At 42.5% G+C, this 14,870-nt stretch overlaps 1 protein-coding gene across 3 annotated transcripts in view; it reads left to right on the top strand.

Annotated features, from left to right (window-relative positions):
- rock1 (Rho-associated, coiled-coil containing protein kinase 1) overlaps nucleotides 1-14,870 on the top strand; it is a 324,482-nt gene that overhangs the window by 208,189 nt on the left and 101,423 nt on the right. For all 3 annotated transcript variants that reach the window (XM_070892926.1, XM_070892932.1, XM_070892939.1), the window contains 6 exons: nucleotides 5,952-6,018; nucleotides 7,296-7,384; nucleotides 8,401-8,449; nucleotides 9,092-9,227; nucleotides 11,955-12,046; nucleotides 12,134-12,380. In XM_070892926.1, coding sequence (XP_070749027.1) covers nucleotides 5,952-6,018; nucleotides 7,296-7,384; nucleotides 8,401-8,449; nucleotides 9,092-9,227; nucleotides 11,955-12,046; nucleotides 12,134-12,380 — 680 coding nt within the window. The remainder of the gene's footprint in view (nucleotides 1-5,951; nucleotides 6,019-7,295; nucleotides 7,385-8,400; nucleotides 8,450-9,091; nucleotides 9,228-11,954; nucleotides 12,047-12,133; nucleotides 12,381-14,870) is intronic.

Raw genomic sequence — 14,870 nt, 5'->3', positions numbered from 1 at the left:
AAAATCATTCCATGCTGTTTCCTTAGCCCAGCATCATCATCGTAGGCAGTCCCTCGAAATCGAGGAAGACTTGTTTCCACTCTAAAAGTGAGTTCTCAGGTGACTGTACAGTCCAATATGGGAATTACAATCTCTGTCACAGGTGGGACAGACAGTGGTTGAAGGAAAGGGTGGGTGGGTAGTCTGGTTTTCCGCACACTCCTTCCGCTGTTTGCGTTTGGTTCCTGCATGCTCTCAGCGACGAGACTCGAGGTGCTCAGCGCCCTCCCGGATGCTCTTCCTCCACTTAGGGCCGTCTTGGGCCAGGGATTCCCAGGTGCCGATGGGGATGTTGCATTTTATCAAGGAGGCTTCGAGGGTGTCCTTGAAATGTTTCCTCTGCCCACCTGGGGCTCACTTACCGTGTAGGAGTTCCGAGTAGAGCGCTTGCTTTGGGAGTCTTGTGTTGGGCATGTGGACGATGTGGCCCGCCCTATGGAGCTGGTCGAGTGTGATCAGTACTTCGATGCTGGGGATGTTGGCCTGATCGAGAACACTGACGTTGGTGCGTCTATCCTCTCACTGGATTTGCAGAATCTTGCGGAGACAGCGCTGGTGGTACTTCTCCAGTGCTTTGAGGTGTCTACAGTATATGATCCACGTATGTGAGCCATATAGGAGGGTGGGTATCACTACTGCCTTGTAGACCATAAGCTTGGTGCCAGCTTTGAGGTCCTGGTTTTCAAATACACACTGGTGGTCATGAAAGGTGCTACATGATTGCAGATGGGATGGCAGCTCCCTCGGGAGCTTTCCCCGAACAAACATCCCTCCTTGCCACCTGCTGCCATCCTTCATTTCTCTCCCCCAATCTCCTCCCCTCATTCTTTGAACCTCCCTGGCCGTAATAGTGGGTGCATTTCCCACCCCTAAAATATATCCCTTACCCCTAAAACCCGTGCTGCAAGGGCAGCTACCTGGGCCCATTGCCCATCCCCCAATCAAGACTTACCTTCCAATTGGACTTTCGCTTTTCGCTCCCCACTGAACGTGACCAACTCAGCTGCTGCACTCGACGGTGTCCGTTGAGCCTCCAGCAAGCTGCAACCACAGGTTTGGGTCCTACCTTCCCCATTTTCCCTCACGTTCTGACCTCCAATCCACCGGCGACATTCGGGTCTCTACTCTACTGGCGACGTCCTAGTCTCCCTTCCTCACTCCGGCAACGTTCAGGCCTCCACTCCTCCGGCAACATCCTGGCCTCCCTTTCTCACTCCGACGATGTCCTGGCCTTCTTCCCGCCACTGGTCCCACTCAACTGCGGAGCCCCTAGTAAGCACGTGGTGTGCACAATGGCTGCGGCCACTTTGCCTTCTCCTCCTTCCACGAAGTGCCTCTCTGGCCATCCCAATGCTTGGGAGAGGGAAGCATCACCTCAAATCTCTCACCCCCATCTTCCACGCATCGGAACTCTCACCATCTCACCGAAAGGCGCTGCTTAGTGCCGAGCTTGCAGCTCGCATCCCACCGTCGGCAGCTAAGCCCTTACAGTAGAGCCTGGTCTCCAGTCGTCTTGGACCCCCTTGCCACTGGACCAAGACCTTGCTCTGCTAAACCATGTGGTAGCTGGTGTGCAACGGCCACCCCACGTTAAAAGAACTCACGCACAGACATCTTCCACCCTTCAAATGAAGTTCGGGACCTGGAATGTCAGGACCCTCATGGACAACTCCAACAGCGACAGACTGGAACGCCACACCGCCATCGTTGCCCGGGAACTCAAACACTCCGATGTTGACATTGCTGCCCTAAGCGACCCAACGGGCAGGGGAAGGCCAGTTCAAAGAACAAGATGGTGGTTACACCTTCTTCTGTAAAGGCAAATCAGAAGAAGAAAGTCACCCCCATGGAGTTGGCTTCGCCATCAAGAACGAGCTGGTCGGCCGCCTCAGAGACTCCCTCTGCGGGAGAAGCGAACGTCTCATGATCCTTCGGTTCACCCTATGCCGGAACCAGTGCGCCAAAGTTATCAGCGCATACGCTCCAACACTCGACGCAACAGATGAGGTCAAAAAAGAATTCTACTCCAGCCTTGGACAATCCCCGTCCTGAGTTTCTACGGACAACAAACTGACCCTCCTCGGCGACTTCAACACCAGAGTCGGTAAGGATACAGACCTCTGGGGAGGCATGATTGGCAGAGAGGGGGTAGAGAAAACCAACTCCAGCGGTACCCTGCTCCTGACAAAATGCCTAGAACACGACCTTGTCATCGCCAACACCTTGTTCCGCTAGAGGGACAAGTACAAGGCCTCGTGGCAACACCCTCACTCCAAGCACTGGTAGCTGCTCGACTACGTCATCGTCCGAGCGAGCGACTGCAAGGACATGCTTATCACCCGTACCACGAAAGGAGCCAATGACCGCTGGACAGACCACCGCCTAATCTGTTCCGTTATCAACATTGATATAGCCCCTAAGTGGCTACAGCAACAGAAGCAATGCCACAGAAAAATCAACATCGGGACACTCAAAGACCCAGTTAAGAAAGCCCTATACAGCTAGCGCCTCACCGCCAACCTGCCGACCCTTGATGTGCGTCTCGGGGTTAGAGTGCCCACAGTTACTGGTCTACCCTCAAGGCCACTATAACCAGCGCCTGCGAGAGACGCTCGGTCACTCAACCAGGAAACACCAAGACTGGTTTGACGAAAATGACCAGGAGATCCAGGAGCTAATAAACCGCAAACGCAGTGCATTTCTGAACTTAAAGCAGCAACCCAATTCGGGAGTAGCAAAGCAGCTCTGCAGACGGCTGAAGACCGAGGTCCAACAAAAAACCCGCGACCTAAAGAATAGATGGTGGGTGGAGAAAGCACAGGAGATCCAGCAGCTGGCCAACAGCCATGACCGTGCGAGGATTCTTCACCGCAGTTTAGTCCACCTATGATCCAAGCACCCAAGGCCCCACCCCACTGCTGGCCAAGAACGGGGAGACACTCATTAAGGACACTGAGGCAGTCAGGGCCAACTGGAAGGAGCACTTCGAAGATCTTCTTAATTGAGACTCTGCCTTTGACACGAGTGTCCTCGACTCCATCCCGCAGCATGCTACCCACCACCATCTCAGCAAAACCCCAGCAACCCATCTTCTCTAACCCACACTGCCTCTCTGTCCCCCTGCATATTGAATTTTAAAATTCTCAACTGCAACTTTTTTTATAGCATCACTCCACCCTACTTCTACAACCTTCTCCAGACTTTAACTCCCCTCCTTTGTCCTCCACAATTCTGACTCCAGCCTTTTCTGCATTCCCCCCTCACTCCATTCTACCAGGGATGCAGAAACTTCAGCTGTCGTATCGCTACTCACTGCAACTCTCTCCCTACAGAGTAGAAATTGGTCCATGTGCTCCTTTTCCAGGAGGAAAACAGAGGCAAAAAAGGAACAATTTTGCTGTGCTAGGTCCTGTGCCCCAAAGATGCCTGAAATATGTCTGACCCCATGTTGGGTTGGGCACTGTTTCAGGAGTCCCTGGCAACTTCCTAAAACGGGGCTTGGGCTGCTTGCATATGTTAATGAGGGGCCTAATGCCTGTTTTAGGACCCTTTCCTGAAATTGGACTGCACTGAGCCTGCTTCAGTTTTCCTGCTGCAGATATGGCCTAACAAGTGACCACCAGCAAAGAGTGCTGTGGAGTGCTCCAGAGGGGCAAGCAGGCCAAATTGATTCGTGGAAAAGCGGAAAACTATCTCTGGTGATGTAACAGCCTTAGGCCTCCTGGTTTGAGTGCGTGCTGCGTGTGTGCCGTCAGTTATGAGCCAGAAAACATGCCATAACGAATTTTGCCCCACATCTGTACAAATCCCTCCCTACATCTCTCTGCTTCTCTCCCTCTACTGTTAAAAGCTTACTCAAAACCTATCTCTTAAACCAAGATTTAGGCCACCTCCTCTAATTATTTTGCTCTGCTCAGCTACTTGGATGTTTTCTATGTTGAAGCGTTATATGTGCAAGTTGTATGTTCACCCTTAAATTAAATGCCTACTTCAATGTTCTTGGGAGACTGCTATGGGATAACTCACTTAATACTTCGGTCTCCGTTTTACCCTCCTTGGCCCCTAAGTATTCCTTCATACTTTCCCAGATTACTCTAAACATCTTATGCCTTCTTGCATTTTTATATGCAAGCCTTTCTAGATCCATATTATAGAATCATAGAAATTTACGGGCAGTAGGAGACTACTCAGCCCATCGTGTTACGCAGGTCAAAAAAGAGCTATCCAGCCTAATCTGACTTTCCAGTTCTTGATCCGTAGCCTAACAGGTTACGGCACTTCAAGTGCATAGCCAAATACTTTTTAAATGTGTTAAGGGTTTCTGCCTCTACCACCCTTTCAGGCAGTGTGTTCCAGACCCCCTCTGGCTGAAAAAAATGGCTCCTCAACTCCCCTCTAATCCTTCTACATATTATTTTAAATCTATGCCCCTGGTTATTAACCTTTCTGCTAAGAGAAATAGGTGCTTTCTATCCACTCTATCTAGGCCCCTCATAATTTTGTGCACCTCAATTAAGTCTCCCCTCAGCCTCCTTTGTTCCAAAGAAAACAACCCCAGTGTATCCAATCTTTTCGTCATAGCTAAAATTCTCCAGTCCTGGCAACATTCTCGTAAATCTCCTCTGCACCCTCTCTAGTGCAATCCCATCTTTCCTGTAATGTGGTGACCGGAACTGTACGCAGTACTCTAGCTGTGACCTAACTAGTGTTTTATACAGTTCTAGCATAACCCCTCTGCTCTTATATTCTATGCTTTGACTAATAAAGGAAATTATTCCATATGCCTTCTTAACCATCTTATTTATATAGCTGTCCTGTTACCTTCAGGGATCTGTGGACATGTTCCTCTACATTTCTTAGTATCCTACCATTTATTGTGTATTCCCTTGCTTTATTAACTCTCCCCAAATGCATTACCTCACACTCCTCTGAATTGTATTACATTTGCCACTTTTATGCCCACCAGACCAGTCCATTGATTTCTTCCTGTAGTCTACACCTTTCTTCCTCACTCGGCCAATTTTTGTATCATCTGCAAACTTCTTAATCGTGCCTCCTACATTGAAGTCCACGAAAAGTTGGGGACCTAGTACAGAGTCCTGTGGAACCCCACTGGATACAGCCTTCGAGTCACAAAAACACCTGTTGACTATTACCCTTTGCTTTTTGTCACTGAGCCAATTTTGGATCCAACTTTCCACTTTCCCTTGGATCCCATGGGCTTTTACTTTTTTAACCAACCTGTCAAAGGCCTTGCTAAAATCCATGTAGGCTTACATCAAATGCACTACGCTCATTGACCCTCCTCATTACTTCCTCTCAAAATTCAATCAAGTTAGTCAGACACAACCTTCCCGTAACAAATCTATGCTGACTGCCCTTGATTAATCTGTGACTTTCTTAATGACGATTTATACTGTCCCTCAGAATTTCTTCCAATAATTTTGCAACACTGAGGTTAGGCTGACTGGCCTGTAATTACTTGGTCTATCCCTTTCTACCTTTGTAAACAATGGCACAACGTTAGAAGTCCTCTGGCAGCACGCCTGCAGCCAGAAAGGATTGGAAAATGACAGTCAGAGCCTCCGCTGTTTCCTCCCTTGCCTCTCAACATCCTGGGATACATTTCATTCACACCTGATGATTTATCTACTTTCAAGGATGCTAAACCTCTTGTGTATCAATGCATTCTCTCATTTAGTTTTTTTATGGCAAAATAAACCAAATAAAGTGTTATCAGTGTAACTTGGTATTTTCTCGTATCATTTAAATTGTTATAAACTACAATTTCACTGTATTAAGATAGCCAATTTTAATTGTGATTTTCAGTATTAACTGTTTTACATAACCTATTATTGAGATGGGTGTGAAATGCTTTCATAAATTCTTCATTGGTTTCATTATCTTTGTAGGAATTCATCTGGTACCTCTAAACGAGCCAGTGACTGTAGAGCTAGTTCCACCATAGACAATAGTCAAGTAAGGATTTTATGTTATTGCTTTCAGGTGCTAATATTTGAATAATGTAAATATAATTGTTCATGCAGCCATCCTAGTTGCATTTTTCTCTGCAATCCAGAAAGCAAACTGCTTTTTTGTAAATGGTTTGTTAATAAAACATGAACTCCAGTCTCAAATAATTTTGTATGAAATAAATAATTTGTGTTTTTAGAGAGGAGTGGAGGGAATAAAGCGAGGAACAACATTTTCTCTAAAGCTCATTTCAGGATTTTCTTTCAGGTAGCATTACAAACTTTTCAAAGCCAGAATAGAGAGTTGTGATGCAGGCTTATGATATTTAAAAGGAAGGTATATGATAAAACTAGCTCTAACAATGTTGAAGAAAATAATGAGGAATGTAGAAAGTGTGGTGTGGATGTAAAAATGGAGATTAGAAGGGTTAAAAGGGAATATAAAAAAGGCTAGCAGATAATCAAAAACAAAGTATTGAGGGCCTTTATAAGAATGAAATGTCTAATGGGGATAGAACCACTCAGGAATTAAGGGGGAAATCTAGTTCTGGCGAGCAATGGTATAGAAAGCTGTTTGACAGGAAACTTGAGGGTTAGTATTAATAATATTGCTGAAATTGGAATGAGTTGTAAGTGTTGTACCCCAGAAGTCAGTGCTGGATCCACTTTTGTTCTTAATACATGATTTGGACTTGGGCATAGGGAGCAACTCGAGCACATTAAAGATGAATCACTTAGGGTAATGTTTCTTGCATGGATGAATGAGAATTTATAAAACTCATTAGTTAGTTTCGCAGGCTAGTGACTATTCTCAAAATGATCTTTATATATGCAGCAGCCATAATCAGTTTAAATAAATGCTTTAGAGAAAGTGTATCATGATCCTTTATTGCATTCATTACAAATAGAATTCTAAAGTGTCAGCTCGGCTCAATTAGTAGCACTTTCACGTGTGACTGTGGTTGTAAATTCAATCCCCAATCCAAGACTTGACCCATAAAGTATGCTGATGCTCTAGTGCTGCACTGAGGGTGTGCTGCATTGTCAAAGATGGACTCCTTCAGATGAGATGTTTATATAAATGCAAGTCTTTTTTTTCCAGACGGAAAGTGTTGCACAATATCTGGATGTTGGTAATTACTGTAGGATTTACCTACAGCAATGAATTTAAACAAGCTCAGTGATGCCATGTATTTCTCTCTCTCTGCTTGATATTCAATCTTAGAAATGTGCAGAAAATAGTTTAATTAATGAGTACTTCACCTTAGCTGACTTGCTTTTAAGGTTGAAAATTTGAAAAAGGCAATTTATGAACTTGAAGAGCAATTACATAATGAAATACAATTAAAGGATGAATGGGAACAAAAGTCCAGGTAAGGCACTGTCTCAAGCTGTCCATTTGTAATGTGTTGGAGAGCCCACTCCTTTGTGTAATTCTGTTTAAAGTGCAGCACTAAAATCATGTTATGAACATAAATGCATGTCATAAAATAAAAACAGAAAATGCTGGAAATAATCAACTGGTCAGGCAGCATCTGTGGAGAGAGAAACAGAGTTAACGTTTCAGGTCCTGAAACATTAACTCTGTTTCTCTCTCCACAGATGCTGCCTGACCTGAGTATTTCCAATATTTTCTCTCTCTATTTCAGATTTCCAACATCTGCTATATTTTGCTTTTGTAAATACATGCCATGTTTGAAACTGTGGCATGGCCAAGAGTGTTCTGGCGAGGGGCAGTAGACAAGAATCTGTGCACACTATGTGCTGGGCTTTCAGCTTGTTGCCGCCTCTGTTTTCGCCGTGGAGGGGCAGCAATGGCAGTGAACTCTTCAGGCAGGCGGGCGGCCAGCTTCCAGCGCCCCACTGGGGTTTTCGTGGCCGGTTTCGGAAGAGGCGAACCGGTGTGCAGTGCCCCTGATTGTGACAGTGGCTTGATCTTTGGATCCCGCTCAATCCATAGCGCTCCGTTGAGCGCCATGCTGGAACCGCCTGTGAAAGCGGGCGGTCTGAGCTGTAGCGGCTGCAGTGAGGTAAGTAATGTCGACCTCTGGTAAGTGTGATTGTTTTGTATTTTATTTTTTTGCGATTTATGTTGTGGTGGCGTGAGTCATTTATTGGGAATGTTTTTGGTGGGTTTTTTTCAGGATTTTTCTCCCCAGGCCTCTCAGAGCGCTCCGAGGCCGGCTGTTTAGCTTGGGATTTTTGCATGCTCAGCTCCCTTAGCGCTCTGCCCCACAGTCAGGACCCAGCTGCCCAATTTTGCTGACTGAGTGCAAACTTTACTGCCTTGCTGCCATTATCGCCCCAAAATGAGCAAAGCCGAAAATCCAGCTCATTATATATTTTCTGTTTATTTTTTTATGACAGTGTTCAATACTTTTGTTTTTAGGATGGTAAGCACAAAAGTAGAGAAAATAACAAAGGAACTGGATGATGAGGTGATTTGCTTTCTGTTCAGATTTATTGATAATTTATTGTACTGTTTCCTACACAAATTTAAGTGGGTATTTAACATTTGCAGTTCATAAAATGTTAAATAGTTATATTTGTAAATTTGAACATTTAAAAAAAAATGTATTTGTTTTTTTTCATAAGTAAGTTTATTATTTGCACTATCATAAATGTGGAGCATGAAGTTAATCTTCATTTAAAGCTGTAGCATCCAAAATATAAAATTACTGAGTTTTAGAAATATTTGCTATAGTTTGAATTTGTTTACCGTAAGCAACAAAATGTGGGTTCTGTTCCTCTTTCACTTGGAATAGTATCCCAAAATGTGAAGATTACTTTTAAATTGCAATATTTTTTAATTCACATACTATAGGGCTTTGTATTTTATTTGCATTTTGTTTAAGATAAATAAGTTTTTTAAAAATCTGTCTTGAATCATCAATATCCTTAGAAACTGGCGTACAAATAATTTAAGGCTTTTAGATTGAGACATACTCGCATTCAGAAAACGTTGTGCCATATTATTGAGTATAATATTTTCAATATATTCGGATTGATCACTGTGGTTTTGTTTTGTTCACCAAAAATTTTTCCAATTTGAAATTTTGTGTTTTGGCTTTTATCTGTAGAGCAATGCAAGAAAAAGTTTAGAGGTTAATATGTCTCAGCTTGAGAAGGAAAAAATGATGGTACAGCACAAAATCAATGAATACCAAAGGAAATTGGAACAAGAGGCTGAAAAGAGGCGCAATTTAGAAAATGAGGGTGAGCTAGTTGGCTAATACTTGCAGTGTGTTACCCGTGTTTGCATGTTTCTAAAATGTTACTGCCTTGTTTAGTGCAAACTTGGTCATCAAACTGCACACTGTATAATTGTGTCTACTGTCCTGTATGATAGAATACTCTTTTTTTTTGTCTGTGCCTATTTAGTTAATTATAATAATTTAAGGCAAAACTAATCAAATACTAGAGTGCTTCCCAAGGACATTTGAATATAACTAGAAACAAGTTATCCAAGATCAATTGTGCAATTCAGGGTATCCTACCTTCAAAAGGGTAGTGATGAAAATCCATGGAAAAGGTAGGATTTAGTGCTCGAGATCAGAAGAAATGCTTCTTTGGCAGTAATAGTAGTATTAGTGCACTCCCTTTAATGATCTGGTTATCAAACACCATTATGTTTGTGTTTCTATTTTTTAAAACTCCCAGCAAAAGCATTGAAGCCTGCGTCAGTTAACTGGGACCACTGTTGTTCACTATTTACATAAACAATTTAAGCTCTGGAATCGGAAGTACAATTTCAAAATTTGCAGACGATGACAAATTGAGGATGTGTGTAGTTAATACAGAGGAGGACTGCGACAAAATACTGGAAGACATTAATAAACTTGCAGAATGGGCATGTAATTGAAAATGAACTTCAATATAGATAAGTGAGGTTGTACATTTTGGTAGGAAGAATAAGGAGGCCACGCTGGTTAATAAGGCCGTTTAAAAGAAAAAGCAAACAAAGCATTTTCTAGAGGGATAGAATTGAAAACCAGAAAAGTTATGTTCATCTTGTTTAGAACCTTGGTTAGACCACACATGGAGTACTGTGAATAGATCTGGGGTCTCCAGATTATAAAAAGGATATGGAGACACAGGAGAACAATTGTAACTTACATAAACAACTTGTCATCAATTTTCTGTAACATTATACTTGCTTTTCCTAATAACTTAACTTAAATTCAGTTCAGGATTGCTAAGTGCTCTGTTCATCTAACGATGCATTTATACTGTGACTTTAGAATTCTAGTTAAGTGGTTACAATGCTAGGGTGAAACCTTCAACAGAAATATCACCAGTGATTTCGCCAGAACTTCAGAATCGGGGATACACTCGGAGCACTAGAATAAATCAGATCACCATTAATGATGGACACTCAAGCAAATGGCTATCACATTCCTTTGTGCAGTATAGCTGCACCCCAAGATTAACTGTATAATTAAAGATATATATATTTATTAATCTTGGGCTAGGACAGTATTATCCAATATATTAGCCACTAGCCACATGTGGGTAATTGGGAATCTAGATGTGGCTAATTCTGATTAGTAAATTAAAAATGAGATTGACATTGTCATTGGGTGTGTGATCTCAGTACTCATATTTACATGGTGGCTGCGTATGTACTTTAACCTTTTTGTACATTTGGTGAAAAAATGCTAAGACAAAATGCAGAGTGGAAGTGCTTTACTTCCTTAGTGACTGAATGGTGGTAGATGTTTGTAAGTAAATATACATGTTAAGTATATTTACCTGTATTGTGTGAGTGTATGCAAGGTATTTTCTGCTAAAATTAGTGCATGTGGTTAAAACAGTGATAGTGTAGCCACACCTGTGGCTAGCAAGCAATTTTTATTGCACAACAATAGTTTGGGGGTGGGGGGCGGGGTGGAGAAACGATAAAAATGCGGTTCCACTCTTAAATGTTATTCAATAACTCCCACTGTAAAGTGCAAATGTGCAGACACCTGGTAAGGACAAGATAAGATTTGGTTGTGAAGATTCCCCGAGCTCATCCAAAAATCTACTGTCCATATCCTAATTCACACCAAGTCATGGTCACCCATCTCCCTTGTGCTCACTGACCTACATTGGCTCCCGGTCCGTCAGCGCCTCAATTGTAAAATTCTCATCCTTGTTTTCAAATCCCTTCATGGCCTTGACCCTACCTATCTCTGTAACCTCCTCCAGCTCTACAACCTTCTGAGATCTCTGCGCTCCTCCAATTTTGGCCTTTTGCACATCCCCGATTTTAATCGCTCCACCATTGGCGGATATGCCTTCAGCTGTCTAGAACCTAAGTATTGTGTTCCTAACACAGATGAGACTGCACACGGAGGTTAAAGTAACAGTGACCTCAGTCTTTAATAAGACACTCCAGAGTGAGGAACAGGCCTTGGGGTCCGGCTTATATACAGTGCTCCCAAGGGATGCTGGGATCCCTTGGGACTTCAGGGGATGAGCTCCCTGGTCGCGGAACATGGGAGTGCATGCTTTACAGATACACAACACTAAGTTCTGGAATTCCCTCCCTAAACCTCCTTTAAGGCGCTCCTTAAAACTTACCTCACCTGTCGTATCTCCTTATGTGGTTCGATGTAAAATTTTGTTTGATGACGCTCCTGTGAAATGTCTTGGGACATTTTACTACATTAAAGGTGCTATATAAATGCAGGTGGTTGTTGTTGCATTGCTCCCAAATTGGTTGAATAGCATACTGTCTGTACCCGCACAATAAGAGTGCCGATTTAGGTGAGGCACCAGTGTCCCCATGCAACGCTTTTTGCTTTTTCATGTTTGCTGATTAAAATGTGGCTTGTTAGATATGTTCTTGAAATTTGTGCCTATTAGAAACTCTTTTAATAGAAAATCCCTTCCACAATGGGTTACATTGCATTGATAAGGCGGCTGTAACTTTGGACTGCTTACTGTTTTTATCTGTAGTATCTACACTGAAGGAGCAACTTGAGGACTTAAAGAAAATGAACCAGAACTCTCACATATCAAATGAGAAAATAATGCAGTTACAAAAACAAGTAAGCCGAAAACCCATATGCTGACGTTTTTCAAAATCAATAAAGCAAGATATGCCTGAAAAACTTAATGCTGTTGTTTATTAATAGTTGGAAGAAGCTAACGCTTTGCTGCGATCTGAATCGGACACAGCTGCAAGATTACGGAGGAACCAAACTGAAATAACAAAGAACATGAGCCAGTTGGAGACTGTAAATAGTGATCTGCAGGAGAGAAACCGAGCTTTAGAGAATACCAAGTTACAGCTGGAGAAGGATATTATCCAGCAACAATCTGCTTTGGATACTGAAAAAAGAGATCGCAGCCTTGGCTCAGAAATGATCAGTGATTTGCAAGGTAAGAAGTGTTTGGAAATTGGTATGTTGTACTTAATAATCTTTGGACCATTTTCTTCCTGCAGGCAAGTGGGAAAACTTGTCTATAAGTCACACTTGAGCCACAAGATGTTAAAGCAGCTGGATGATGACTCTCCCTCAGAGTTCCCTCCACTTCCCAGAATGATTATTATCTGATCGGCACCTCATTGTCGATGAAGAACTCCACCAATCTGTGGAAACAGATGTTGGCCCTTTATCGTGCAATAGCCCTTTAGCGTGCAGTGGCCCTTCAATGTTCTTTGAAGTCATTGGTCCACACTTTGCTTTGTGATGAAGGAGTTCGCCAGTTACCTTGCCGACAGCTGCCCACAGACTCTTTGTGAACTTGTCAAGAGAGATTTTCCCATATCCAGCATCTGTTTCAGCGCGGCGCCTTCTGTTGGGATCTGTGAACAGTGAAGCAACAGTGAGGCTCTTCAACCAATCAGATTGAAGAATCCTCACTGAGCCACGCAGAGTCCAAACCAGGAAGTATAAAGCAGGAAAAATAAATTAGATTTAAATGATGTAGAGAGAGTGAAAGAAAGATTGGAAAATGCCGATGAGATTAAAGGAGAGAGATAAAAGAGATAGACTCAAAACTTTTTTAAAAAAATATTAAATTTCAAAGAAATTTCCAGCAGTAATTTTCTTCTGAGAGAATGAGACTCTGCACTTGTAAAATTAAATTTTCAGGGCCAGAGCAGAGAGGTTGTTCAGCAGTAATTATCACCTATTATACTGTTATAAACTCACTTACTCCTGAATGCACCAGCCCTAATTGCAGCCATTTTTAGTGCAGAACTAGTGGACACGTACCCCAAGTTCACGCTGTTGCAGTCATTTCAATGCTGAGTCTATCGGCGAGTACTGCAACAGTGCACCCTGTGATAGAGCAGGTTATCTCTCGCAGCAATTTCTAGATTTTCACGCTTAAATGCACATGTGCGGAAGCCAGAAGTTGCTGTCAGATTTCCTCCATTATAACAGTGAAAGCTGTTCGCCTCACTGTCATTCTGATTGCAAACTCTGGGCCAATGTATTAAAACAGCAAATGATGGGGATTACAGCAAAGTCTCTGTTGGATGATTCAGATGACATAATCAAGAATGTAGCTCAAGCAGCTTATTGTCCTTTGAACATCAAGATGATATTTTCATTGTAATTTATACCACTCACTTTAAAAAAAAATGTAGAATTGCTATTTTTCATGTTAAAAATGCCCCCACCCTCACCACATAAGCCAGAGGTGAGCATCATGGCTAGCATCAACTAGCACAATCTATTCAGTTGAAGCATGGTGATATTCTGGCTGAAATACTGTATAATAAGCATAATAAGGTTTAATTTAATCTGCTGTATTTATTTAATTCCTTGTGCTAATAGTGACTTTGTTTCGACCTCCAACTTTAACCACTTCAAGCAAACTGATTAAATTAGGTGTACCTGTAATTCCTCATTAAGCATTTCGTACTGAAGTACTGTTACTGTGTTTATATTGTTTTAAGTATAGTGTTCAGTTTAAAAGAAAATTTGTGTGCATCAAGGTGGCCAAAATACAGCTAGCTTATTTTTATTTAAAATCCGCTACTTTCTCTCCTTTATTTTCTTTATTTCCCTCCTAACCTCTACTGAAGATATTGATTCCTTTCTCATTTTTCATCCACCTCACCTATGTATGTTTGAGTTTTACAATGGAGGCCATTATAACTAGTCCAATCCTATCCATACACACATTTACAATGCGAGGAGCAAGATAGTGATCAGGAATGAGAACTCTGTCTATGATTGTCTAACCCAGGGACACTGAGGTCAATTGTAGCTAACTTACCACAGACTAGGGATTTACCGTGGAACCTTTCTGCCATGTATGGCTCAGTTACTCATTGGATAAACTCACTGAGCCATGACTGAGTGTTGGCAGGAATCATCTGATGGACTTGGCTTCTTACTGGATAAACTCTGAGCCATCATCCAAGTTACTTTTCTTCCTTTGTTTTTACATGCAGCCTTTATCATGTCCACTTAAGTCACTTCCCACTGGACGAAAACCCAGAGCGCTAAAGTGCCTTCACATTTGGCACAAACTTCACAACTCAGCAAGCATACGCTGAGGGGCTTTAAAGGACAAATGAAAATCACAGTTGTGCAACCGAGTAAGTGGCCAGTATACTCCCAGGCCTTTGTTAATGCTGCTTTCTAGCAAAGAGACATGCAACAGTTTGTCAATGACGAGACTCCAATTTTTCCCTCCACTTCTGGGGCCGCAGTAATCTCCTGGGAGAGGCAAAAAAAATGGAAAAACCTTGGGCCAATTAGGGGAAAAATACTGTGGAAAATTCCACAGATAACACATGGCCCATCTGAGCCCTGTAATGTTATTCCCTTCAAGTATTTATCCAATTCTCTTTTTAATGTTAATATTGAATCTGCTTCCACCACCCTTTCAGGCAATGCATTCTGATCACAA

The sequence above is a fragment of the Pristiophorus japonicus genome, chromosome 1 (genome assembly GCF_044704955.1).
Source record: "Pristiophorus japonicus isolate sPriJap1 chromosome 1, sPriJap1.hap1, whole genome shotgun sequence".
NCBI classification, from domain to species: domain Eukaryota; kingdom Metazoa; phylum Chordata; class Chondrichthyes; family Pristiophoridae; genus Pristiophorus; species Pristiophorus japonicus.
This window is presented reverse-complemented; position numbering and strand designations above follow the sequence as displayed.